This window comes from Somniosus microcephalus, chromosome 23 (genome assembly GCF_052327205.1).
Source record: "Somniosus microcephalus isolate GS21.2 chromosome 23, FLI_Smic_1.0, whole genome shotgun sequence".
In the NCBI taxonomy this organism is placed as follows: domain Eukaryota; kingdom Metazoa; phylum Chordata; class Chondrichthyes; order Squaliformes; family Somniosidae; genus Somniosus; species Somniosus microcephalus.
In genome coordinates this window covers 35,196,591-35,223,180 of record NC_141009.1, presented here as the reverse complement: position 1 = coordinate 35,223,180, position 26,590 = coordinate 35,196,591, and the positions used below count along the sequence as shown (strand labels likewise).

Here is a 26,590-nt window from a genome sequence, read left to right as displayed (position 1 = left end):
ATTGCCTATCCACCGTAAACCCTTTAAGTAACATTCCCCAATCCACCCTAGCCAACTCGCGCCTCATACCATTGTAGTTTCCTTTATTTAACTTCAGGACCCTAGTCTCTGAGTCAACTACTTCACTCTCCATCTTAATGAAGAATTCTATCATATTATGATCGCTCTTCCCCAAGGAGCCTCGCACAACAACATTGCTAATTAATCCTTTCTTATTAAATAATACCCAGTCTAAGATGGCCTGATCTCTAGTTGGTTCCTCGATATATTGGTCCAGGAAACCATCCCGTATACACTCTAGGAATTCCTCCTCCACAGTATTGTTACTAATTTGGTTAGCCCAATTTATATGTAGATTAAAGTCACCCATGATAACTGCTGTGCCCTTATTGCACGTGTCTCTAATTTCCAATTTAATGCCATCCCCAACCTCAGCATTACTGTTTGGGGCTCTGTATGCAACTCCCACTAACATTTTCTGCCCCTTGGTATTTCTCAGCTCTACCCATACAGATTCCACATCATCAGAGCTAATATCCTTCCTTACTATTGTGTTAATCTCCTCTTTAACCAGCAATGCTACCCCACCTCCTTTTCTCTTTTGCCTGTCCTTCCTGAATATTGAATACCCCTGGATGTTGAATTCCCAGCCTTGGTCACCCTGGAGCCATGTCTCTGTAATTCCAATTACATCATATCCGTTTACATCTATTTGCACAGCTAATTCATCCACCTTATTACAAATGCTCCTTGCATTAAGACACAAAGCATTCAGGCTTGTTTTTTTAACACTCTTAGTCCTTTCAGAATTATTACTTATACTGTAGCCCTGTTTGATTTACACCCTTGATTTCTCTGCCTTCCAATTTTGCTTTTCTCCTTCCTGTCTTTTGTTTCTATCCTTGCTTCCCTTTCCTCTGTCTCCCTGCACAGGTTCCCAACCCCCTGCCATTTTAGTTTAAATCCTCCCCAACAGCACTAGCAAACACTCCCCCTAGGACATCGGTCCCGGTCCCGCCCAGGTGCAAACCATCCAGTTTGTACTGGTCCCACCTCCCCCAGAACCAGTTCCAATGTCCCAGGAATTTGAATCCCTCCCCCTTGCACCTTTCCTCTAGCCATATATTCATCTGAAATATCCTTCCATTTCTTCTCTGACTAGCACGTGGCACTGGTAGCAATCTTGAGTTTACTACCTTTGAGGTCCTATTTTTTAATTTACCTCCTAACTCCCTATATTCAGCTTTTAGGACCTCATCCCGTTTTTTACCTATATCGTTGGTACCTATATGCACCACAACAACTGGTTGTTCACCCTCCCCGTCCAGAATGCCCTGCAGCCACCCCGAGACATCCTTGCCCCTTGCACCAGGGAGGCAACATACCATCCTGGAGTCTCGTTTGCGGCCGCAGAAACGCCTATCTATTCCCCTTACAATAGAATCCCCTATCACTATAGCTCTCCTACTCTTTTTCCTCCCATCCTGTGCAGCAGAACCACCCATGGTGCCAGGAAGTTGGCTGCTGCTGCCTTCCCCTGATAAGCCATCTCCCTCAACAATATCAAAAGTGGTGTATCTGTTTGAGAGAGGGATGGCCACAGGGGACCCCTGCACTACCTGCCTGTGCCTACTACTCTGCCTGGTGGTCACCCATTCCCTTCCTGCCTGTGCAGCCTTTATCTGCGGTGTGACCAACTCCCTAAACGTGCTATCCACGATGTCCTCAGCATCATGAATGCTCCAGTATGTATTCATTCGCAGCTGCAGCGCCACAATGCAGTCTGTCAGTGGCTGCAGCTGGATGAACTTCCCGCACACATGGTCATCAGGGACACAGGAAGTGTCCCTGATTTCCCACATAACACAGGAGGAGCATGCCACGGGGCCAAGCTGTCCTGCCATGTATTACCCTTTAATTAATTTAAATTAAATTAAATCAAATCAATACCACTAATTATACTACAATTAAATGATATACTCAAGGGCCCTTGGTTGCTCGCACTCCCCGATACACAACAGAGACCTTAGAAACTATAATCACAAAAATTAAGACCATCTAAATTTTACAAACTATTAATCTTAACTGTCAAACTATAGAGTAGTATAAATACTCACCTGGCCATACTTACCCAATCAGCGGCTTCCTCTTGCCCGCGTCACTTTTTGAATCGTGACGTGGCTCCAGAACGCCGCTGCCGGTCTGTGAGATTGGTAAGCCTCTGTAAAAAAGCCCACAAAAGTGAGTTTAAGTACTCACTGTACCACCGCTCTCTGCTCCTCCCGACACTGGCCTCTGTAAAAAAGCCAGTGAAGATGAGTTTAAGTACTCACTGAACCGTCGCTCTCTGCTCCTTCCGACACTGGCCTCTGAAAGAAAGCCCGTGAAAGTGAGTTTACGTACTCACTGTAGCACCGCTCTCTGCTCCACCCGACACTGGCCTCTGTAAAAAAGCCCGCGAAAATGAGTTTAAGTACTCACTGTACTGCCGCTCTCTGCTCCTCCCGACACTGGTAAAACCACATCATTTATACTTCAGGATAGTTTCATCAACAGAAAAGAGAAAACATGGCAGCAGTGGGGAAAAGAAAACCCCTTTCGAGAGGGTTAGGTTGGGTCTACCTTGATGTGGTTCAAATGGAAACAGGTACTGCATGTGCTCCAATGTGGCAGACTAACATATTGGCGGGCCTACAGTTTTTATTCTGTTCCATTTAAAAACTCCTAAAAGAAACCAAATATAAAGCAGGTACTGTTGAGATCACCTCAGTTGCAGTCAGTGCAGAAGTAAGAATGGGATGGAGGCAGAGTGACTACAGACGTGTTTATTTTACACTGTACATTAGAGTATGGACCAATTTGGCTCCCATTTAGCACAATCATCAATTCCTTTACAAACAACAGTAAATTGTGTGTGTGTGCTTATAACAAACCTCCAACTGTTAAGCTTCTTGCAAAAATGTGCATGCTGGGAACCGTGTATCTCAGAACTGCTTCTTTGAAGGTGGATTCCACAATAGGTCGATCACTGAGTTTTAAAAACATTTTGTTGAGAAAGCCATTTTTTTTTTTATTCGTTCATTGGACCTGGGTATCACTGGCAAGGCCAGCATTTATTGCCCAACCCTAATTGCCCTTGAGAAAGTGGTGGTGAGCTGCCTTCTTGAACCACTGCAGTCCGTGCAGTGAAGGTACTCCCACAATGCAGTTAGGGAGGGAGTTCCAGGATTTTGACCCAGTGACGATGAAGGAACGGCGATAAACTTCCAAGCCAGGATGGTGTGTGACTTGGAGGGGAACTTGGAGGTGGTGGTGTTCCTATGCGCCTGCTGCCCTTGTCCTTCTAGGTGGAAGAGGTCACGGGTTTGGGAGGTGCTGCCGAAGGAGCCTTGGCGAGTTACTGCAGTGCATCTTGTAGATGGTACACACTGCGGCCACGGTACATCAATGGTGGAGGGAGTGAATGTTTATGGTGGTAGATGAGGTGCCAATCAAGTGGGCTGCTTTGTCCTGGATGGTGTTGAGCTTCTTGAGTGTTGTTGGAGCTGCACTCATCCAGGCAAGTGGAGAGTGTACCATCACACTCCTTACTTGTGCCTTGTAGATGGTGGAAAGGCTTTGGGGAGTCAGGAGGTGAGACACTCGCTGCAGAAAACCTAGCCTCTGACCTGTTCTTGTTGCCATGTGGCTGGTCCAGTTAAGTTTCTGGTCAATGGTGACCCCCAGGATGTTGATGGTGGGGGTTTCGTGATGGTAATGCCATTGAATGTCAAGGGGCGGTGGTTAGACTCTCGCTTGTTGGAGGTGGTCATTGCCTGGCACTTGTGTGGTGCAAATGTTACCTGTCACTTATCAGCCCAAGCCCGAATGCCAACCAGGTTTTGTTGCATGCGGGCATGGACTGCTTCATTATCTGACGTGTTGGGAATGGCGCTGACTACTGCAGTCATCAGCGAACATTCCCATTTTTGTAGAGTTTCATCCTCAAATATTCCTGCAATTTTATCCAGTTCTACAGATATATTGTTTATATATGCATTGCGCGCACACACACATGCGTGGTTAGTTTGCCGTGTGTCTTTTGTGGGGTGGGGAGGGGAAAGTCTGTTAACTTTGCCAACAGCTGAGTTGTGAAACAGTGACATCTGTGCCAGCCATTATCCGTGTCATAAAAGTAATTATATTTTATCCTCATTACAGACAACCATGAGGGACCTGTCCCAGATGCTGAAGAAGATGCCCCAGTATCAGAAGGAACTGAGCAAGGTATTGTTGGTCTCAACAATGAAGCTCACAGAATAACAGCATAACTGGACTGGACTTTCTCACCCTACAGCTCACTGGCTAGTGATAAAATGATATCCACAATTGTGCAAAGAAGTACAGCCATAAATGTAAACCAAAAGTATGTTTGTGCACTTCTTTTAAGTCTATTGGTTCATTTCCATTTTTGTTTTGCAGTATTCCACCCACCTTCATCTTGCTGAGGATTGTATGAAACACTATCAGGGCACCGTGGATAAGTTGTGCCGAGTTGAACAGGTGAGATGTTAAAACCACTGGGGACTGCAGACCTATATCGGAACTGCTAAGTAAGACGTGATTGAGAGTTTTCTATCGTCCTCATTAACACACTGGGACAGACTTTTGACTGCTGGCCCCTATTTCTCACCTGAAACCCGAGTGCTCCTTCGGGTCCTGCTAAAAACCATTCAGCCCGCTGATGGCCTGTTCTCGTCGCCCCTGGCATGCTCTCTCCGCTGCCCCCCCCCCCCCCCACCACCCCTCCTAACTGGCCCTACCTGTCGGCCAGCTGTGTGCCGTAACCAGATGTTTCCCCCCCCACCGATGAAACCAGTGAATACAGGACATTTGGTGCCCAGAGCTCGCTGAGAAAACGGAGGTAACTATAGCAATTCGCCGGGATCGGGTGGAATGCCGGTTTTACACCCCGCCCAATATTACTCTATATTTACTTCAATGGAGAGTAAAATGAGGCGGGGTGCAAAAGCAGCATTGCACCCGATGCCGTCAGTTCCCCACCAGGTGGGTTAGGTGAAAATTGCCCCTCAATGTTAATGAGACTCGAACCCGAAAGTGGCTCGGCCCTCCCGACTGCCATGTTGGGCACCACTGATATTGTGCCCGGTCGCCGCCCAACTCGAAAACCTCCCCCACTGCAAGTGCAGGCAGTCGGTGAATCTGCACATTGTTGCCATGAGCCACAGAATCAGGTTCTGTACTTTCTTGCATTCAAAATGAACACTCCTTCACAGGTGGTGCCTGATGTGGAGCGCCTTCCTGCTCTCAGCTGTCACGAGGAAGTACAGGCAGAGGTCAGGGAGAAAGAGAGAAGGAAGCGCACAAGAGCTCACTTCAGGCCATCTGGCAGAGATCAGTCAAGACCGACAACGAATGACTTGCCCGCTCGCTCAGTTTGAGAGCAGTGTGTGTCACGGGGGATACTTTAATGAGATGGATACTGTACCAAACATAAGTTAGACGCACACAAGCTTGCTCATTAGCATTCAGCATTTTGAGGTGCATTGGTGAATCTGCAGGATCCATTAGATCAGTTTCTGCAGCAGTGAAGAAGGGCTGCTCACCATGTCCTTTACAGGAAGGAATGAAGCCATGTTATTTCTAAAAAAAAACCTTTATAATAGTGAAGCATTCCACAGGAGTATTACTGCATGTCTTTACACAGGGTGCATTAATGCTTTTGGGGTCACAATGACATTGCCAAAGCAGCCAAAATACAACGGGCATTTTAAATTACAGTAATATATTTACAATTTCAGTGCTCTCCATTTTCAGGCTCAGTGACTCCTCCCAGTGTGCCCCAGTAGCACTGTAATTACCCACGTTATTTTTCTCCCCCCCACCCCCATTCCGAAAGGCAGATCTTGACTTTGTGCGATAGTGTAAAACAGGTAAAACATAGTGTAAAACGCGAGTCGGCATTGAACGGAAATAAAAATCGAGGGAGATGTAAAACGGGCTGCCGACTCGCTATCGGCCACTTTACACTACCGCACAAAGTCCCAAGATCTACCCCACTGACTCATGCAGATTTATGGTTTTGCAAGAATAGAGACAGCAAGAATATCAGCAGGCTACAGAAGCCAGCGAAACCAAGCCTTTTCCTGTCCCCACCTGACAATCACACGTTTTCCAACAGTGCTAAGTTGATAGTGATGGGTTTCTAACAAAAGTGTTTGGGAGGGAAAAAACTCAATGTAGTTCCTCAAATCTTTATATTAGATTTTTAAGAAGAGTGTTGGTGGTGAGAATTAAAGTTCTAGAATTAACAATGGTGAGTTTCTATTTTCATTGCTACAATTATTTTCAGGACAATCTCACTTTAACTTGATCAGCTAAACTGAAAAGCATACTGCAATATTGACAGTTGCTAGGCACCGCAGCCTATATACTCAGGTACACACTTCTGTGTCCTGTTCTTCCATATAGTTACCCTACCTCAAGCCCAGCTGATACATCACTAAATCTTTGCAGTTCAGTCAGAATTCACATCTGACTAGTGACCATGGTATATGTTAAATCTGGATATCTTTAGGTAGTGTGTCCTTCAAATAATCGACAGAGGCTGCAGAGAACAATCAACAGGTGTTTACTGGATGAGGGTTGCTCTAAAACTAAGCAGTACAGATCCCTACTCAGGGTTATATACAGGTGTGGTCACTGCCGGTACTACAGTATACAGGAGCTGTAAAAAGTAGTTCTCCCCTTAAAGGTACATACACTACAATTCCTCCCCTTTTAGATTAACAGTACCATAACATTCATTTAACAATTAACACTTTTAACATGCAACATTAACTGAAAATAGTCCATTTATAAATTCAGTCTTTGGGGCGGCTTCCTGATCCTTTCTGGATAGCGCCTTTCCTGAGTGTCTTGCTCTTGGTGCGGAGGCGATTCTGGCCCCCTGTCGTCAGTTGGTTCATCAGCTTCCGATACTACTGTTTCTGGGGTAGATGCTACCTGTATGTCGGGTTCATTACCAGGTACACGAGACATGGGGTTGACTCGTTCCTGTGACGCCAGGATCTGGTCGACATGGCGTCTCACAATGTTCTCCCCAACATCCACTGTGTACATTAGTGGCCACTGCCGTGTGCATATCGTTCCTGGTTGCCATTTCTCTGTTCAGTAGTCGCAGGCCAAGACTGGTTGCCCTACATTGAAGCTCCTTGTTGGCTTCTCATTGATGTGCTGGAATTGCTTATTCTCAACATTTCTTCGTACATTTGGTCTGAGCAAATCCAGACGAGATTTCAACCTTCGGTTAAAGAACATCATGGCCGGGGTCTGGTTGGTAACTGCATGTGTCGCATTTCTGTAGGCTAACAGGAAATTGTCCACCTTATGCTGCAGTGGAATGTCGTCATCGCACATGGCCCTTACTGCCTTTTTAAAGGTTTGTACGAACCTCTCAGCCAATCCATTGGTGGCTGGATGATACGGGGCGGATGTGTAATGCCTTACCCCATTCCTTTTCATAAATTTCCAAAACTCTTCGGACACAAACTGTGGTCCGTTATCAGAGCAAATCTGCTCTGGCAAGCCGTTCCTGGCAAATATGGTCCGTAGGACTGCAATAGTTTTCTCCATGGTGGTGGAGGACATTTTGATCACCTCAGGCCATTTCGAGTGCGCATCCACGGCTATTAAAAACATTGAGTCCATGAATGGACCAGCAAAATCAATATGCACCCGTTGCCATGGAGAGGAGGGCCACTCCCATGGGTGTAGAGGGGCATGTGGTGGTGCATTTTGGACCTTCTGGCATCCTGAGCAGCTCTTTGTCAGGTCCTCGATTTGCTGATCGATCCCCGGCCACCACACATAAGCCCTAGCAAGGCTTTTCATTTTCACCCCTCCCAGATGGCCTTCTTGCAGCTCATTGAGCACTCTCTCCCTTAACTTGGGTGGAATCACCACTCGGGATCCACACATCAAGGTCCCCTGGCATACTGACAGCTGTTCTCTTCTGGATGAGAATGCTGGCAACAGTGAGTCGCCATGTGTTGGCCATCCCTTCACCGTCAAGTCATATACCCGAGACAGTGTTGGGTCATTTCGGGTCTCCTTCTCTATATCCGCGTTAGTTACTGGCAAGCATTCAATTATAGTCGAATAAAATATTTCGACAGGGTCCACTGCTGGTGCTTCCTCCGCAGTAGGCAGTGGCAGGCGTGATAGCCCATCAGCGTTTCCATGCTGTTTCGTGCCCTTATACTCTATTTCATAATGGTTCGCCCCTAGAAAAAGGGACCATCTTTGTAGCCATTGTGCAGTCATCACCGGAACGCCCTTCTTTGGATTAAAGATGGAGACAAGTGGTTGGTGGTCGGTCAGCAAGGCGAACTTCTGCCCGTGCAGATAGTGGTTGAACTTTTTCACTCCCCACACTAGGCTGAGGGCCTCCCTGTCAATCTGGGCGTAGTTACGCTCGGCTGAGGTTAGTGACTGAGACGCCTCTCCGAACCGTCCGGGAATTTGTGCGACAGCACCGCTCCAATACCATAGGGTGATGCATCACACGCCAACCGAATTGGTAGTGCTGGGTTGAAATGAGCCAACACCTCTTTTGATGTGATCAATTCTTTGCACTTCTGGAAAGCTCGTTTACATTCGTCATTCGACTTCCATGGTACCCCCGTTTGCAGTAGGGTGTTCAGTGGGTGTAGTACTGTAGACAAATTCGGCAAGAACTTATGGTAGTAGTTCACCAGCCCGAGGAACGACCTCAGTTGTGACACATTTTCCGGTGCTGGAGCCTTGACTACTGCATCAATCTTTTCAGGGGACTTATGTAACCCCTCTTCATCAATAACGTGGCCACAATACGAGATCTGCTTCTGGAAAAACTCGCAGTTGTGGTGATTAGCTCGAAGCCCATATTCCTTCAATCTAGTGAGCACCTGCTCCAGGTTGGCGAGGTGATCACTGTCATTTTCGCCCGTGACCAGGATGTCATACAAATAACACTGGGTCCCTGGAATCCCTTGCAGGACTTGATCCATTGCCCTTTGCCAAATAGCCGGAGCTGATGCTACCCCGAACACCAGCCGGTTGTATTGGTAGAGACCTTTATGAGTGTTGATCGTGAGGTACTGTTTCGAGGCTTCTTCTACCTCCATTTGCAGGTACGCCTGGGCCAGATCAATCTTAGTGAAGCGTTTTCCTCCAGATAGCGAGGCGAAAATATCTTCAATCCGCGGAAGCGGATATTGTGCCGAGTGAAGGACTGGGTTCACTATCACCTTAAAGTCCCCACAGATGCAAATCTTCTTTGGTTCCCCAGGCGTATTACTCAACGACCTCTTCATTACAGGAACGATGGGTGTAGCCCACTCGCTCCAGTCCACTTTGGACAGTACTCCAGAATGTTCCAAACCTTCCAGCTCTGCTTCGACGGCTGGGCGGATCACATAAGGCACCGGTCTGGCCTTAAAAAACGTTGGGCTTGCATTTTCCTCTATTTTGATCATCGCTGTTATGCCTTTTAGTGTTCCGAGTCCCTCCTGGAACATTTCTTGTGCGTCAGTTAGCATTTTTGACAGTCGTCCAAGTGTGACGTCGTCATCCTTTTTGGCATCTACCGTCAGTGCTTGTATGGCATGCCAATCTAACTGTATCTTCCGGATCCATTCACGTCCTAGTAGTGGTGGTCCTCCATCTGGCAATACATGTAGGTCCATTTTTGGTGTTTCCATGCCGTTGTATATCACGTTCACCCTTATTTTTCCTTTGGGGTAGACTTTTTGCCCCGTGTACGTTTTCAAGACAATCTCTGTACCTCTCAAGGGTATATGTGAGAATAGCCGCTTGTAGTCCCTTCGGTTTATGACTGTTAGGGCTGATCCTGTGTCCAATTCCATTTTCACCTGGACTCCGTCTATCTTGAGCGTGACCCAGATAGTTTGGTGATCCTCCATTTTGATTACATTATGTAGTTTCAAACAACCCAGCTCCTTGCTTCCGGAGTCTGTATCACTTTTCTGTTCGTCTGAACTACTCTCCGTCACCTTATGTACCTTTTTGTACTTCTCCTGTGGAGATTTCTTGCTGCTGGTTTTCTTTCCCGACCTGCAGACTCTTGCTATGTGTCCTCCTTCTCCACACTGTCTGCTCACTTGGTCCTTAAACCAACAATCCTTATGGTCATGTGTTGTTCTGCCGCAGCGATAACACTTCCCTGCTCCATATGACATTTCATTTGTGCCATATTCTTGCGGTCTCCGTTGTATCTCTGCAGCGCCCCGTGCGGCTGCTTCGTGTGATACTGCCATGCTGAAAGCCTTGTCCAGCGTAAGATCCTTTCCTGATAGAAGCCGTTTCTGGGTTCCTTCACTTTGAAGCCCACACACAAACTTGTCCCTTAAAGTATCTGCTAGTCCCGTTCCAAACTGGCAGTGTTTCGATAGCTTGCGCAGTTCCGTTAAATACTCAGCATTACTTTCGTCTTTATGCTGGTTCCTTTTGTGCAACTTAAATCTTTCTGTTATCAGCAGCGGTGTGGGGTTTAAGTGGTCCTGTAGGATTGCCACTATGCTTTCAAAATCCTTTTCCACTTGCTTCTCTGGGGTTTTTAGGTTTCGCAGTAAGCCGTACGTTTTTGCACACATGGAATTCAACAATACCAGTGCTTTCCTGGCATCTGGCACTTCATTCGCCTTGCAGTACACTTCTATGCGTTCTATATATGTCGCCCAATCTTCGACTTCATTGTCGAACGCTGTGATACTGCCACTCTTCGGCATCCCTGGGTGTGGTTAGACTGGCTTAAAATGGCGTCTCCCGCGCTTTCCTTTCTTCCCGCGCTCTCCCTTCTTCTCCACTGCGGCTCAAAAATGGCGTCTTCCCGCGCTCTCCCTTCTTTTCTTCCCCCGCAGACGCTGCTCAGCCCTTGAACACCGGCCGCGCTCTGCACATTTTCCTGCGCGCCTCTCTCGTTGACACCGCTCGGTCCTCAACCCCGGCTGCGCCCTGTGCTCTTTACCCTCTCTCGTTGATGCCGCTCGGTCTTCAACCCTGGCTGCGCCCTGTGCGCTTTACCCTCTCTCTTACCCGTCGACGCTGCTCGGCCTTTTTCTGTGCCGTCGGTCGGCTCCCGCTGCCGCTGTCCGGGAAGGGTCTGCGCCGTACCTGCTGCCAGCCCACTGCGCTGGATCATCGCGGCTGGAGAACCAAGCCCAGCTCTCTACAGCCTCCTCTGTGATGCTCAAGTTCTCCCTGGATGGTCGACGCCTGCACTGGTGGAATCGGCCTTCTTCTTCAGAGTTGCAGGTAGGTTCGAAACGACTCGTCGCCAATGTTAAATCGGGATATCTTTAGGTAGTGTGTCCTTCAAATAATCGACAGAGGCTGCAGAGAACAATCAACAGGTGTTTACTGGATGAGGGTTGCTCTAAAACTAAGCAGTACAGATCCCTACTCAGGGTTATATACAGGTGTGGTCACTGCCGGTACTACAGTATACAGGAGCTGTAAAAAGTAGGTCTCCCCTTAAAGGTACATACACTACAGTATAGGCAGGTGGAAGAAATTTTCAGAGAACAATTGTAATCTTAGGTAGTTTAGTTGATCTGAAGGATTGGAGGCAAAGCTTGCAAAATGAAACATTCTAATAATGTTGCAAATGTCATTTTTTTAGGATTTGGCCATGGGGACTGATGCTGAAGGAGAGAAGATCAAGGATCCAATGCGAGCCATTGTTCCCATACTGCTGGACAACAACGTTTCCACTTACGATAAAATTCGCATCATCCTTCTCTACATCTTCCTGAAGAATGGTGAGTGAGAAAGGCTAACACCAGAGACGCAGCCTGTGAGCCAGAGGGCTTAACACTTAAGATTACTGCAAGCACTGTTTTCATCACAGGATAAAGTCAAAAGTGCGACCTAATACTTGCCGCCGCCAACTGCACATGAAGTGCATTTCACTCGTTTTCCACTAGACTACTCGGTGAGATGTCCTACAGACTATTGAAAGAAGTGATCTGCTGGCACTGAGTAAACAAGCTCACTGACAGCACAGCCGGAAATGGCATGGTTGGAATGAGTAACGAGAGATCTGTCATAAATTGTTCGCTCACCCTTTTGGCAAAAGGTGACAGTGTGAAAACAAGTGAGTTGATGGAGAAATTGGAATCGAAGTTATCCCAACGTACAAGATACAAGGGGGTAATTTTGGCTTTGGGCAATAGTGTAAAACAAGTGATATCGGATTAGCCGATGGTTATATAACTCAACCGATTTTGTTTAAAAAAAGACTTGCATTTATATAGCGACTTTTCATGACCTCAGGACATCCCAAAGCGCTTTACAGTCAATGAAGTACTTTTGAAACGTAGTTACTGTTGTAATGTAGGAGATGCCGTAGCCAATTTGCACACAGCAGGCTCCCACAAACCGCAATGTGATAATGACCAGATAATCTGTTTTTAGTGATGTTGATTGAGGGATAAATATGGGACCAGGACACCGGGAATAACTCCCCTGCTCTTCGAAATAGTGCCATGAGATCTTTTACGTCCACCTGAGAGGGCAGATGGGATCTTGGTTTTAACGTCTCATCCAAAGACGGCACCTCCGACAGTGCACCTCTGGCAGAGCAGGCTCAATGAGCCAAATTACTTACTTTTTTTTTTGTTCATGAGATGTAGGCATCGCTGGCAAGGCCAGCATTTATTGGCCATCCCTTAGCACTGCACTGGAGTGTCAGCCTAGATTTCCATTGACTTCAGTGGAAATGAGAATCGGGAGAGATATGTAACAAGTGGCTGATCCGATATTGCGCGTTTTACACTATCGCCCAAAGTCAGTTTTAACTCCAAGAGCTGAGAGAAGTGCACCTATCACATTCATACCAGATAGAGTGATATACATCTGTATGGGACTCATATAATTTTTACATGTTGATATAAGCCTGGTTGCTGGAAGTAAGGCCATTAAAGGATCTGGAGAAAAGGCAGAGAATTGGGATTAAAAAGATAGGGCTGCCATAACAAACAAAATGGCAGAGCAGGCTCAATGAGCCAAATTACCTACTTTTTTTTTCGTTCATGGGATGTGGGCATCACTGGCAAGGCCAGCATTTATTGCCCATCCCTAATTGCCCTTGAGAAGGTGGTGGTGAGCCGCCTTCTTGAACCGCTGCAGTCCGCGTGCTGAAGGCACTCCCACAGTGCTGTTAGGGAGGGAGTGCTAGGATTTTGACCCAGCGATGATGAAAGAATGGCGATATACTTCCAAGTCAGGATGGTGTGTGACTTGGAGGGGAACCTGGGGGTGGTGGTGTTCCCATGTGCCTGTTGCCCTTGTCCTTCTGGGTGGAAGAGGTCGCGGGTTTGGGAGGTGCTGCTGAAGGAGCCTTGGTGAGTTGTTGCAGTGCATCTTGTAAATGGTACACACTGCAGCCACGGTACGTCGGTGGTGGAGGGAGTGAACGTTTAAGGTGGCGGATGGGGTGCCAATCAAGTGGACTGCTTTGTCCTGGATGGTGTCGAGCTTCTTGAGTGTGTTGGAGCTGCACTCATCCAGGCAAGTGGAGAGTATTCCATCACACTCCTGACTTGTGCCTTGTAGATGGTGGAAAGGCTTTGGGGAGTCAGGAGGTGAGACACTCGCCAGATATGCAGTAACTGTTGCTTTACATACATACACAGTTTTAGGCATGCAGAAGGATGTTCTTAAATTATTTTCACCGTTAACCCCTCCCCTTTCAGAATCCTCCCTACACCACATACCTTTGTCAGGTAATGAAATGGGCTGGGGACCATTCCTGGGGCTTCTGTACCTATGCTTTGAAACTTGAGGAAGCACATACATGCCCTGGGAATGATTGTGCTTTCTTTCAGGGATGCACCTGGTTTCTACTTAGTATCTCTCTTCAGTGGCAGAATTGACATTGGGGATCAGGGGAACAAAGGTGCACCCCTCTCCCCCGCCCCCCATTCCATGCTAAGCCAATACTGCAAGTCTGAAATGTGTGTAACTTTTGGAGGGTTGTATCAACATAACAGTGATGGGTCTAGAAGTTATAGCAGCTCTGATGTTGAATTTTCTTTTGCAAAAGAATAAAAATTTCAAGTTCAACCCATCTCTTTCTTCCTGGTTCTAAATTAGGAATCACTGAGGAGAATCTGAACAAACTGATTCAGCATGCCCAGATCCCACCCGAGGACAGCGAGATCATTAACAACATGGCCCACCTGGGAATCCCCATTATCACAGACGTATGTCATTCTGTTTAATTAACGTTGTACCAGTTGTGTGCTGAACTATCAGCTTGGAAACAATTTTCATTATCGCCCAGATCCCAACTTTTCTAGGACTTTGAATCCTAAAAATTTCAAGACTATTCAAGACTGAATGATTCGATTGTATCACATGTATTCTTCCGAAAAGCTTAGTGTAAAAGATATTTATGATGCTCCTCATTACACCAGCATGTGAGTTCCACTAGAATCTGGTGCTATGATGAGGGGTGAAACCCCTGCTGAGAAAGACAAAGAGTTGTCTCTCCCTGAGTGCCATGAGCTCCATTATCACTAGGGTGTTGCATGCAGTTACACAATGGAGCACATATGCTTTGAGCACACACTTAGCAATGGTGACGTGATCCTAATGGGAAGCTAGATAAGTACATGAGGGAGAAAGGAATAGAAGGTTGATAGGGTGAGATGAAGTAAAGTGAGAGGAGGCTTGTGTGGAGCATAAACCTGTTAGGCCGAATGGCCTGTTTTCGTGCTGTAAAATTATCGGGTTCATAGGCCAATGCTATTTTGTCTGCAGATGGCTGATCAAGCCAATTCTATGGCCTCCAGCAACTACAGTGCTACTTGAGTGTCGTACAATGTAAAGGCACAGCAGCACTAAAAGCCTTCAGATTTACTCTAATTATTGGATAGAATCCAATGACCTGGATGTTGAGGGAAGTTGCATAATGCCTGTGTGCCAGAGTTTGCAGCCTTACTGAATGGAGGAAAGAGTATGAAGATGGTGAAATAAGCAGGATCTAAAGAGAGGAAAAATGAATAGAAAAGCATATTTAAAAGAGAAACAAAAAAATGATCTTCCAAGTGCATTAATTGTGAAGATTGTAACAGTTGCAATTGGTTTTTGATTTTTATGTTTTGCTTTTGAATTTTTGTTCACTAAGTTAACAGATTTTCCACTTTTACCAGCACCAAGTGCTAGTAAGTCTTGCAATAGCTAGACGCCAAGTAAATCTTTCTCCACTCTATCCCTCCCGCCCCGCTCGCCCACCCAGCAATGTGCCGGAGCTCCAATCTGAGCAGAGCAGGCCTCAATATGTCTTTTGAATGTTTGCATTCCCTAACCAACCATTTGGCTGGTCTTCTTCAGTGAGATTTCCAATTTGGTCGCAGTTCCTGTTGAGTTATGGGCAGTTTTGTGTTATCCATTCACCCGTCTGGAACTGTGTTGACAGTGTTAAGTCAATTCAGCGAGGGCAAGTACAGCTGGAAGGAAGATCAGACTTTCAATCAAACTTTCAACCTGTCAGTGTGGGCTGAACCTGAACCAAATCCCAGAAGTGAAAGAACAGTCTTTTCAAATGTAATTGATCCCTCAATCTTGAACTCTGCACATGTTTCAATTGACTTCCTTTTTTACAGACTACATTTAAGTGCTTTTAATTTGTCTGAGTACTTTTTAAGAATTTTCCTTATTCATAGCAAGCATAACTAATAAAGGGAACAATTCATATAGTTACAAAGCAGTAATCTTAAATTGAGATATTTAAGTAACAACATGAACTGCAAGAGTTGAGTTTGATTCATTTACATCTGCCATCTACACCTCACAGAATTAGCACTACTCCAGGGTATTCTTTAAAATACCCTGCACTTTATTGGGTGTGGGAAGGGGGAGGAAGGGTGTGATTAAGTTTCGAGTTCATTTTCACACGGACAGCATAATGTCATCTGATTACTGGGAAACATTATAACCAATGTACATTATAAATTCAAAGTTGCATTTTAAGAAGTTGGCAAACTTTGCAGGTTAAGACATGTACCAGAAATCTTCAGGTAGCATTAAACTTTTAGTGCTCGTTCAGCACTAAAGAACTTCAAAAAATATGTTGTCAAATAAATGTACACCTTTTCAACGGTAGTAAGGAGGAATTCACATTCTGTTCTTGGTGTTCAGTCAACCTTGCGTCGTAGGAACAAGCCAGAGCGTAAAGAGCGTATCAGCGAACAGACCTACCAGCTGTCACGGTGGACGCCACTCATCAAGGACATGATGGAGGTTGGTGGCCTTTGTTCACTCAGTAAATGGATAAGTCAGAATTCTATTTGTTAACTAATTCAATGGAAATGGTTCGTGTGCTCCTGGAAAACCACTCAACCAAATTTACCTTGGTAATCAAAGTCTAATTTTGGCTGGAAGGCTGAAATCTTTGGTTTTGGACGGGACAATTATTCCACATCTGTAAGTTTGGACTCTTCGTACAGCATTCCGATATTCACATCCTCGAGCTCTAATCCAAACAAACCAATACTGTCGAAGTGATCTAATGGGGAGGGGGGAAGGCTCAAACATTTACTAATCTGTATATGGATTCAGATTGCCTGAAAATCTTTCCATCCATCTAAGTACCTAGGACTTAAGGCAAGTCTCTAAATGGATTGGAGAGGAGTGACACACATAGTAATGTTATTCTCAAACTGGATGATATTCTGGGATTCAGCATAGTATTTTCATTGCACTCTAAACTGTTTGGAATTTATATGCTGTACACACTTCTATATGGTAGTAGGTTATGATAGATCCAAAAGTCTTTCGGAACTCAATTGACTTAATGTAAATAAAAAAATACTACAAATGCTGGAAATCTGAATCAAAAACCAAACTCATCCCCTTCTTCAGATCTGAAAAATAACAAACAAGCATATTAATGGAATCAGATAATGGGGGGAAGGAACAAAAACAGAGAGGCAGGATTGTTGGATGATGTTACAGATCATTTCAGTCAAGTAATGGAAAGTATAAAATAAATTACTGGTGGGAGACTTCAGGAAAAGACGAGAAAAGTTGAAGTGTAAAGGAAGTGGAGGATATAGTTAAAATCTGAAGTTACTAAAGACAATGTTCAGACCAGAAGGCTGCAAAATGCCTAGAGGAAAGATGAGCTATTGTTCCCTCAGCTCGGGTTGAGTTTCATTATAATTGTGTAAAAGGCCAAAGACAAAAATGGAGAGGTGAGAGGGAGAATGGGAGACGGAGGTAAAGTGATGGACCACACGGAACTCCAGGTCACATTTGTGAACAGAACGGAAGAGTTCAGCAAATTGGTGACCGAACCTACGCTTAGTCCAATTCTTCCTACTTTTGATTTAATGCAATCTTGGGCGACTCTCCAACATCCTACTGAATATGAATAAAAAGAGAAGTTGACAAAAGTGAAATACCAAATATAAGTTGATGTTATAAATGTGCAATTCCTTTTGCATGAAATTGCAATAGATTGCGGTTGAGAAACTCATGAAATGGGAAGTTAATGAAACGCAGATCAAAAGGGACGGAAGAATTAAAGTGAGTGCTATTTGAAAAATCCTGTTCTGAGTCCTCTTGCAACACAAAATCCATGAGTCAGAAATGTATTTTAGAATGAAATGGTGTGTTGTCAATTTTAGTATCCTGTTGTGGCAAATGTTTACAAAATCAATTGAGTTAGAAAATCTGTAATGCAACAGATCCACCACTGGGCTGCAAGCTGCTGCACCTGTATTAGTGCTTAGCCAACATGGGGCTTAATTCACATAGGGTAAAGCAAAGTGTCAGTTTTTCCCCCATTAAGATCATTGCCATCTGGATTCAGTTCACTCACTAGGCCTCAACCAATTAAATTAATAGCACAGGCATTTAATGCTGTATTTTATATGCTTTCTTACTGCCCCCCACTACTTCTATTTGTATTCCCCAGGCTCACCGTGGCCTCTGTTCAATAGCCCCTTTTATCTGGACGACTGTAGGATCAGAGGACTAATAAAACTTAAATCCAACAGTTCCATAGATGGCAGAAGCTCTCTGTCATCCAGTGGCCATCCTTCGTTTGTTAGCCTAGATAGTGAGTGTTGGCAGCCTGTGGTTCCATGGAGGGCAACATAGCCAAGTCTGATGCTGATCTCGCGCATCATGCACACTGTCCAACTTTAAGTCATTGGATAGCCGTTTCCTCCCCAGTCTAAAACTAATGGTATAATCCCATTTTCTGACCTTGCTGAGATCAATGATTTCAGCGCAGACTTGGAATCAAACCTGGGGTGTTCTGGTCTGTACAGCTTAGTTCTGCACTATCCATTGCCTTTACCCACGGGACAGTCGGGGGAGGTGTGGAAGAATAGTTTAAGTAATAAGCATTACTGGGATTTGTCATAAAGATTCTTGGTGATTGAGAGGCAGGTACCACATTTTATTTTTGTTAATCAGTCACAAGCTATTGCACGTTTTAGCAGTAATATAGAATTATTATGGGGCGTCACCCTGTGAAGAACAAACTGCAATTGAGTAATTAGGTGTAAAATCCGAATAAAACATCACTACAGGGAATAGTATTGATTCTTCAGAGTTATTACGCACCAAAGCAGAAAGATGACGTGCGACTTCCCCTGTTCACTGATTAGTATTCACCCAGAATATTTCTTCTCCAGGATGCCATCGATGACAAGTTGGACACTAAACATTACCCATACATCTCTGCCCGTTCTACTGCCTCGTTCAGTGCCACTGCAGTCAGGTATTGCCTCTGTATACAGTTTGAATCAGGTGCTTGTTACGTTTATTGCTGATAAGCCAAGAAGGCATGTGTTAGTGACCAAAGTAGCTTATTGTTCACTCTACTCCAATGCTGAAGGGGGTCGTTCGGCCCGACTGCCTGCCGCTCTTCCGCGGCCACGTTCGCGCCCGGGTGGCCCTGGAGATGGAGCAGGCGGTGTCCGCCGGCACGCTCGAGGCCTTCCACGACCAGTGGGCACCGCAGGGACTGGAGTGCATCATCACCCCCGGCAACCAAATTTTAATTTAATTTGTTAAGTTTTCTTTAATGTTTTTTGTTAAGTTACAGTTTATTTGTTTATTGTTTCACCAAAAAGAGGTACCCCAATGCTGACTCTGACAGCCTGCAAAGACCTAAATGGTGGTTTAGAGGCTTAAAATGATTTGCTAGGAATTTGATTGGAAATGCAGTAGTCTCCCATAATTACAGGTGATATTCAATGATGATTTAACAATTTATTCTGTCAGATTTATTTTCTTGCATTCCAAACTGTTTGGTGACAAACCAACTTCTAACTGTAAAATACAAGTCAAAGGTTGCGGGGATTATTTTGGTGGAAGGGTGTAAACAGGCGCTAAATAGTTGCTGTGCTAATAAGACATGCCTGTCTGAAAGTCTAGTTTTCGTATGCAACTTTAGTGCTAATTGCTGATTACCATAATTTGAACTTGCCTGGAGGTGCTAAAATAGACACCTGCTGATTAGACGCACTCTTCGTTGTGCAGCATACGTGGGCTCCACACACCCGATTCCACTGAAGGTGTGGAGTGCGCTGGCTGACACACAGCGGCAGGTTTCAGGGTGACTCAGGGACCGAGTGAGAGAGCGCACATGTTCTCCAACGTGGCACTGGAGGTCCTGGTGGAGGAGGTCCAGAGGAGGAGGGGTGTCCTGTAGCTGCAAGGGGGAAGACGGCCACCTCACCCTCCTGTCCCTCTCTCCTGCAACAGCTGGTGCTGCTCTGCCTGGCCTCGTGTCCTCCTCCCATTCCTCCTGCAGACCAAGGGAGACCTCTAGCAAGATGTCCATGGCCAAGCACTCCCTTTCTCCTGGTGACTCCTATCAGGTCTCCAGCAAGGTGGAGTAGCACAGCACTTACTGTTTTTAGGTGAAGTCCTCAGAGAATTTCCAGAATAAATGTTGATAGTGTTGGTGAAGTCTTGACAAAGTGTCCCAGAAAGTCTCCCGATGTGTTTCAAAAGTCCTCTTCAAACCTCCAGCAGCAAGTGAACAGTAAAAGGTGTTTTACCTTTAAGTCGCGCTCGAAATCCTCAGCAACGACTTGTTTACTCCCAATCAGCTGGTCGTAGTTAGGAGAGGGCATTAGGTCAAGCGCTATCATTAATGAATGCTAGCATGCAATTTAATTGGCAATCAGACCCTTCATAATCCTCCAGGCAGCCATTCCTTATTTTTTATTTATTCATTCAGGATGTAGGCATTGCCGCCATTTATCGCCCATTCCTAATTGCCCTAGGGAAGCTGGTGGTGAGTGGCTTGCTAGGCCATTTCTGAAGGCAGTTTAGAGTCAACCACATTGCTGTGGGTCTGGCGTCACACATAAGCTAGACCAGGTAAGGACGGCAGATTTCCTTCCCTAAAGGACATTAGTGAACCAGATGAGTTTTTACGACAATCCAATAGTTTCATGGTCACCATTACTGATACTAGCTTTTTATTCCAGATTTATTTATTAACTGAATTTAAAATCCCCAGTTGCCGTGGTGGGATTTGAACTCATGTCTCCGGATCATTAGTCCAGGCCTCTGGATTATTAGTCCAATGACATAACCACTATGCTACCGTACCCAACATCCTAGCACGAGTCTTGTGCTAAACGCGGGCTAACCCGGCATTTCAGCTCAAGAACCCACCTTGGCCACCTCGGAGGCTCTTTAGCACCCTGCATTGTTGTCAGCAGTCATCCTGTGTGCTGTTTGTTCTGGTATCATTCATGTTTTCTACATCAAAGAGGAGAGAAGAAAAAAATAATCTCAGCATAATGGGGAAATGTGAGCAGATGGGAAAATATAACAAATAAGCACCTTCCAAATAAACTGTTTCATTCTAAAAGGAAAGGACTTGCATTTATATCGTGTCTTTCACCACGTCAGGACATCCCAAAGCACTTTACAGTGAAGTACTTTTCAACTGTAGTAATGTAGGGAAATGTGGCAGCTAATTTGGGCACAGCAAGGTCCCACAAACTGCACTGAGATAATGACCAGACAATCTGTTTTTAGTGATGTTGGTTGAGGGATAAATGCTGGTCAGGACACTGGGAGAACTTCCCTTTTCTTTGAATAGTGCCCCGGGATCTTTTACGTCCACCTGGGAGGACAGATGGCGCCTTGGTTTTAACATCTCATCCGAAATCACGGCAGCTCCAACAGTGGAGCACTCCCTCAGTACTGCACAGAAGTGTCAGCCTAAATTATGTGCTCAAGTCTCAGGAGCGGGGCTTGAATCTACAACCTTCTGACTCAGAGGTGACAGTGGTAGCACTGAGCCAAGGCTGACGCCTCAATTCCAGGTTATAAGTTGCTGATGTTTGTCACATTTTGGCTTGGATGTGCCTAGTACTGTCAGGCAGTAACTGTATGAACATCTGCTTACCTGAAGAAAACCTGTCTAACATTCGACAATCTTGCCTGTAGTCTTCAGCAAGTGGATGAGTTTGTTAGTAACCTGGCAAAAGAACAGATCTCTGGCATGTAGCTGCATGCCTGGTTATTTCACCCAAATGTTACTTGTCAATATTTTGGCAAAAAAGTAATCTGTCTAGTTCCTTTTTAGTTGGGTGACCGAGGACTGTATCAGGTGCTCCAGCAACTGGCATGGGTAACCTACAGGTTGGTGCCTGCTCTGGCACAACATTGGCATTCAATTACTTTTTCTTCCCTTTTCCCTAGTGGACTATTGACCTAAGACCCGCCCCCCAAGCTCCATCTCCCTGCAGTCTGTACAATATGATCACTATAGCTGAAAGGAAAAGATACAAAAGAATGCAAGTAGGAAGCAAAATAAAACTGAAGCACAAAAAGAGCGAAGAAAAGGGAGGAGAAAGGATAAGGTGGGGGGGGGAGGGGAGGCGGGGGGAGAGAGAACAGAGGAGAGAGGTGGAGAAGAGAAAACAAGGACCAAAGGAGGGGACAAAGAACAAAAGATGGGAGAATATATTGTACAAAATTTGTGATTTTTAACCTTGGATACATTTTCTGAGGAGAATCATCCCTAAATCTGCAATATTGAATCCATGTGGACACTTCCACATGGCCATTTTAGGGATATGATGTTGGGATAGTTTAGCAGTACTAACCTTCATGGAGGTAGACTCTGACAAAGCATTGCGACTGTAGATTATAGAGACCTATCTAGATTGTTAACGTTTCTGTGAATGTTTTTTGTGTAGTGCCCGATATGGCCACTGGCATAAGAATAAAACCCCAGGAGAGTACAGAACGGGGCCGCGCCTCATCATCTTCATCATTGGAGGTGCCTCGTGCTCTGAGATGCGCTGTGCTTATGAGGTCACACAAGCCAATGGGAAGTGGGAGGTGCTAATAGGTAAGTATTGCGAGGAATCAGCCATCACTTTATTAACTGTGGTAAGTTAGTTTAAATACATTTTCTTCTAATTATTGCTTCATTTAATCAAATTAATACCATAGCCTTTCATTTTGCTGTATAATGTATGTTCAACTGTTAGCTGTAAAAAGAAAATACATGCTTAATGTTGTCTGTGTAACTAGTACTGTTTTGGTGTCCACACGTTCTGCTTTTCTCTTGAATGTTAGTTCATGAGCTTATTATTGTTGCTGTTATGCTTTTGCAGAGTCTTGATCTGCTGTCCATTAACCACAATTGTTTTCTTCTCTCTCTAGCAGTGGTTGTTCTGTGGTATGTGTAAGCTTGTTTGAGACCTTCCTTTGCTTCTGGGTCATCTGCCTTGAGGCCTCGGCTCAACCCGTGGTTCAAGGCTGTGGCCTACTTGGGGCTTCAAGGCAGAGCTTATTTGAATTCCCCTGAGTGGTTTCAGCTTGGGGAGGCGGCCCAGCGAGAACCGAACGGCTCAAACCTTGTGTAAATTTGCATGTGTATTTATCCCCCCACCCGTCTTCTCTTCCCAGGAAAGTTAATATGGGCATAAATTGGCATGTTGCAAGGGTGTTAGCTGGCCTCTGTTCTCTCACAGGTTCTACTCACATTATAACTCCTACAAAATTTCTCATGGACCTGAGACACCCGGACTTCAGGGAGTCCTCTAGGGTTACATTTGAGGATCAGGCTCCTAAAGAGGAGTGAAAAAGGCAAATAAAAAGTAAAACGTCAAAAAAGAAACTCCTCTTTTGAAGGGTTTTCTTTGTTTACTCTACCGAACCTTTTCTTTCACAACTGCATTCTTCTAAATATCTTCTCGAGTAATGAACTGTCTGTACAACTTGTAACTTATGAAGCAAAAGCTTTTAAATATGAAAAATAAGTAGATTTAAATGATTATTTCTTTAATAAACGTAATACATTTTGCAGTTCAGACTTTTCCACTTAACCCTTTGAATACTGTTAAGATCTTTCAGGCATTTTTCTTGCACACAAAATATAAACTATCATCCTGTGTGGTCATGGTAATGTTAAATGATTTTTTAAAAAACCTACAGGGTGAAAAAAATGACTTCTGTTCTCAAAATAAAATTTTTAAAACGCTTAATTCTGCAGAGAAATGCAACTGCAAAGGGTTAATGCAAATTATTTGTTTAAAAAGTTCTTCCTCGTAGTAAAAAAAAAATCTGTTGTGAAAAAAATTCTTCCAGTTAAAAATGTAGCCCTTTTCTAGATTTCAAAATCTTCAGTTAAAGTTCTTTTTCTAATAAAATAAATTCTTAGTGAATTCTAGTAATGATTTGCAGTGTTGTTAAATCTGCCGTATCTCTTTGCCTCACATTCCTCATCTGTGTCATGGTCCGCAGTAATTTCCCTACAAATTTGTTTCTCAATATCCATATCATTAAGTTGATTCTATAACCAGACAGACAGTATATAGATGCTGCAAAGACATTCAAAGACTATGCGAACAAAAATGTAATTCTTGTAGGTAAAAGGGATCATTGAATTTCAATACGCCAGGGAAAGAGGTACTGCATTTTTAAAACATTATTTTAAAAAGTTACATTAATTCAGTTCATGAAAGTAATTTGCATTTTCCGCCGATCTAAAATGTGTTATGTCTCACAACTGCAGGATCGACGCATATTCTCACTCCCCAGAAGTTACTTAACTCCTTAAAGAAAATGAATAAGCCAGATGAAGAAGCTAGCAGTTAAGAGTGAAGCCATACATCAAAGACGTTCACACACCCTTATTCACAAATGTTTCCTTCCCAAAGAGGAGAATATTACTGTCTGTGAAGTTTTGGTGTTGCAACCTTTGTAATTCAACATGTATGCATTGAGCTAAAAAAAAATAAGGCTAGTGAACTTAGCTAAACCTGTTTAACAATGGATGCAACGTTTTGAAACAAAAAAAAAGCTACTTAATACTGTAATTACCAAATCTTATAAGGATGCTCTGAGTACTGCTAGCACATGTGTAAATGGTAGAGTTACGTTTGTTTACTTAGTGTACATTTTTATTAGTGGAGGAACAAATTGCATGAGGTTGATCTTCAATTAACAAACAGTAATTCCAGCATAAGCCGAGTTAGAATTGGCAAGACTATGAATGAGAAACACTTCATTAATAGTCTCCAACCAAAGAAGATGAGCTTGATCTTTTAACATTCAATGCAAAGCTACCTTCGGAGACTGCTGCATCCCAGAGGTAGAACAGAGTTCATCCCAATTTGCTTCGGACCAAGGCTTTAGTGAAATTATGTATGGCAAAGTGGTGTGAGATCATTGAGAAACTTTTCAGTTGAAGATGACATTTGAATCAAAATTCTTGAACACATTCCTCCACTAATTTTCAAAACTGAAGTATTCCTCATCTTTAATGTGTATTGTCAAAGTCATGCTTGCAAAAAGGGCCAATGGTATTTCAGTATTGTATTTAGTAAAATGCCGTTTCATTGGTTAGTATCGAGGTAAACATTATGCACTGAGATGTGTAGTGTGTATGCCATTTGTTACTGTATAGTCCACTGGTGAAAATGTGAAGTAGCCTCCTTTAATTTATGAGCGTCTATGCCCGGTGTCTGTGTTGTTGTGTTAAGCTTGTTCGTGGTTATTGAGGACATTTTTCTTCTGGGCATTGCTACATCTTCCATTTGTTGAAAGGCATATTATCTACCGGTCTCTGCTTGTTCAGTTACCAGAGCAAAGGCTGTGTGATGCACTGACTGCTTTGTGATGCAAAAAGCTTATTTTGCCGTTGTATACGATCACTGTGTCAAGTCATATTTATATTGAAGTTATTTATCTGAGAATTTAGTCTGTCTTGATCCCATGTCCCTATAAAATAAACCAGATTCTGCATTCAAAGTGTTCAAGCACAAATTGTACTTCATGGTACTGATACTGAATCGGACAAATAAATTGAATCTGATGAGATTGCTTGTAGAATTGGTCACTGTAATATTCCTCTTGTTTTGTTGATTGGCACAAACCCTCTGAGCAGCCTCCTAGAATAAAAATAACCCTGGGGCCACTTCTTGGTTACATTGCTAGAGCTTCAAAAGCCTCAACAAGGAGACCTGTCTTCAATCCCAGTCTTCCCATTTAGGCTTCTACCAAAGAATGCTTCTCAGTATTACAAGGACCAACTGCAGGTACTTGACCATTGGAAGACCAATAGGTGCTTCAATGGATAATTAACCTGGCTAACCGAAGACTGGCACTGATGTAGCTTGTGGTTTGGACTGTCCATCATTCCCATCTGAGCAGAGTATATGGCATGTGTCAGCTGTGGCTCAGTGGTTAGCACACTCGCCTCTGAGTTGTGGGTTCAAGTCTCACTCCAGGGACTTGAGCACATAAAGCTAGGCTGACGCTCCAGTGCAGTGCTGAGGGAGTGCTGCACGGTCGGAGGTGCCGTCTTTCAGATGAGACGTTTAAACCGAGGCCCCGTCTGCTCTCTCAGGTGGACGTAAAAGATCCCATGTCACTATTTTGAAGAAGAGCAGGGGAATTATCCCCAGTGTCCTAGTCAATATTTATCCCTCAACCAACATAAGAAACAACGATTAACTAGTCATTATCACATTGCTGTTTGTGGGAGCTTGCTGTGCACAAATTGGCTGCAGCGTTTCCCACATTACAACACTTCAAAAGTACTTCATTGGCAGTAAAGCGCTTTTGAGATGTATAGTGGTCATGAAAAGCGCTATATAAATGCAACAACTTCACTTAGTTCTGTCCGCTCTCCTTAAACTCATCCCAACCAGCAGTTTCAGATTTATACTATGTTGTGGGCTACTTGATTTCCAATCCCTAAACTTGTTGGTCATCTCACAAAGTTCATGTTAACAAAAATAACCGTTTAATGTTTAAGATTCATTTTCACGCACTGTCCACTGCTGGGATTGCAGGTCTGTGACTGGGATTGATGTGGTTTTACAGAACATTAACACAAGCATTCCACAGCTAAAGTGTTAAAACGTCACAATGGATATTAAAAATAAAACAGAATAGTTCAGCTGTCCCTGTGCCATCATTTTCAGTCTTTAGTATGGAAAATAACCATTCAATTCTAGAACTCATCGTATATGTTGCTAATGCTGTTAGGGAGGGTTTAAACTAATTTGGCTGGGGGATGGGC

The 26,590-nt window shown here is 44.3% G+C and overlaps 1 protein-coding gene across 3 annotated transcripts in view; it reads left to right on the top strand.

The window, feature by feature from the left end:
• Positions 1-25,395, top strand: part of stxbp1a (syntaxin binding protein 1a) — a 162,494-nt gene extending 137,099 nt beyond the window's left edge. The window contains exons 12-20 of one of the 3 annotated variants that reach the window (XM_085965771.1): positions 4,201-4,266; positions 4,462-4,542; positions 11,684-11,822; positions 14,158-14,267; positions 16,207-16,308; positions 18,714-18,799; positions 22,251-22,405; positions 23,034-23,159; positions 24,077-24,167. In XM_085965771.1, coding sequence (XP_085821897.1) covers positions 4,201-4,266; positions 4,462-4,542; positions 11,684-11,822; positions 14,158-14,267; positions 16,207-16,308; positions 18,714-18,799; positions 22,251-22,405; positions 23,034-23,143 — 849 coding nt within the window. In that variant the 3' untranslated portion in view covers positions 23,144-23,159; positions 24,077-24,167. Of the gene's footprint in view, positions 1-4,200; positions 4,267-4,461; positions 4,543-11,683; positions 11,823-14,157; positions 14,268-16,206; positions 16,309-18,713; positions 18,800-22,250; positions 22,406-23,033; positions 23,160-24,076 lie in introns of all 3 variants that reach the window. The other 2 variants (XM_085965772.1, XM_085965773.1) reach the window with 2 other exon arrangements.
• Positions 25,396-26,590: the final 1,195 nt, after the last annotated feature.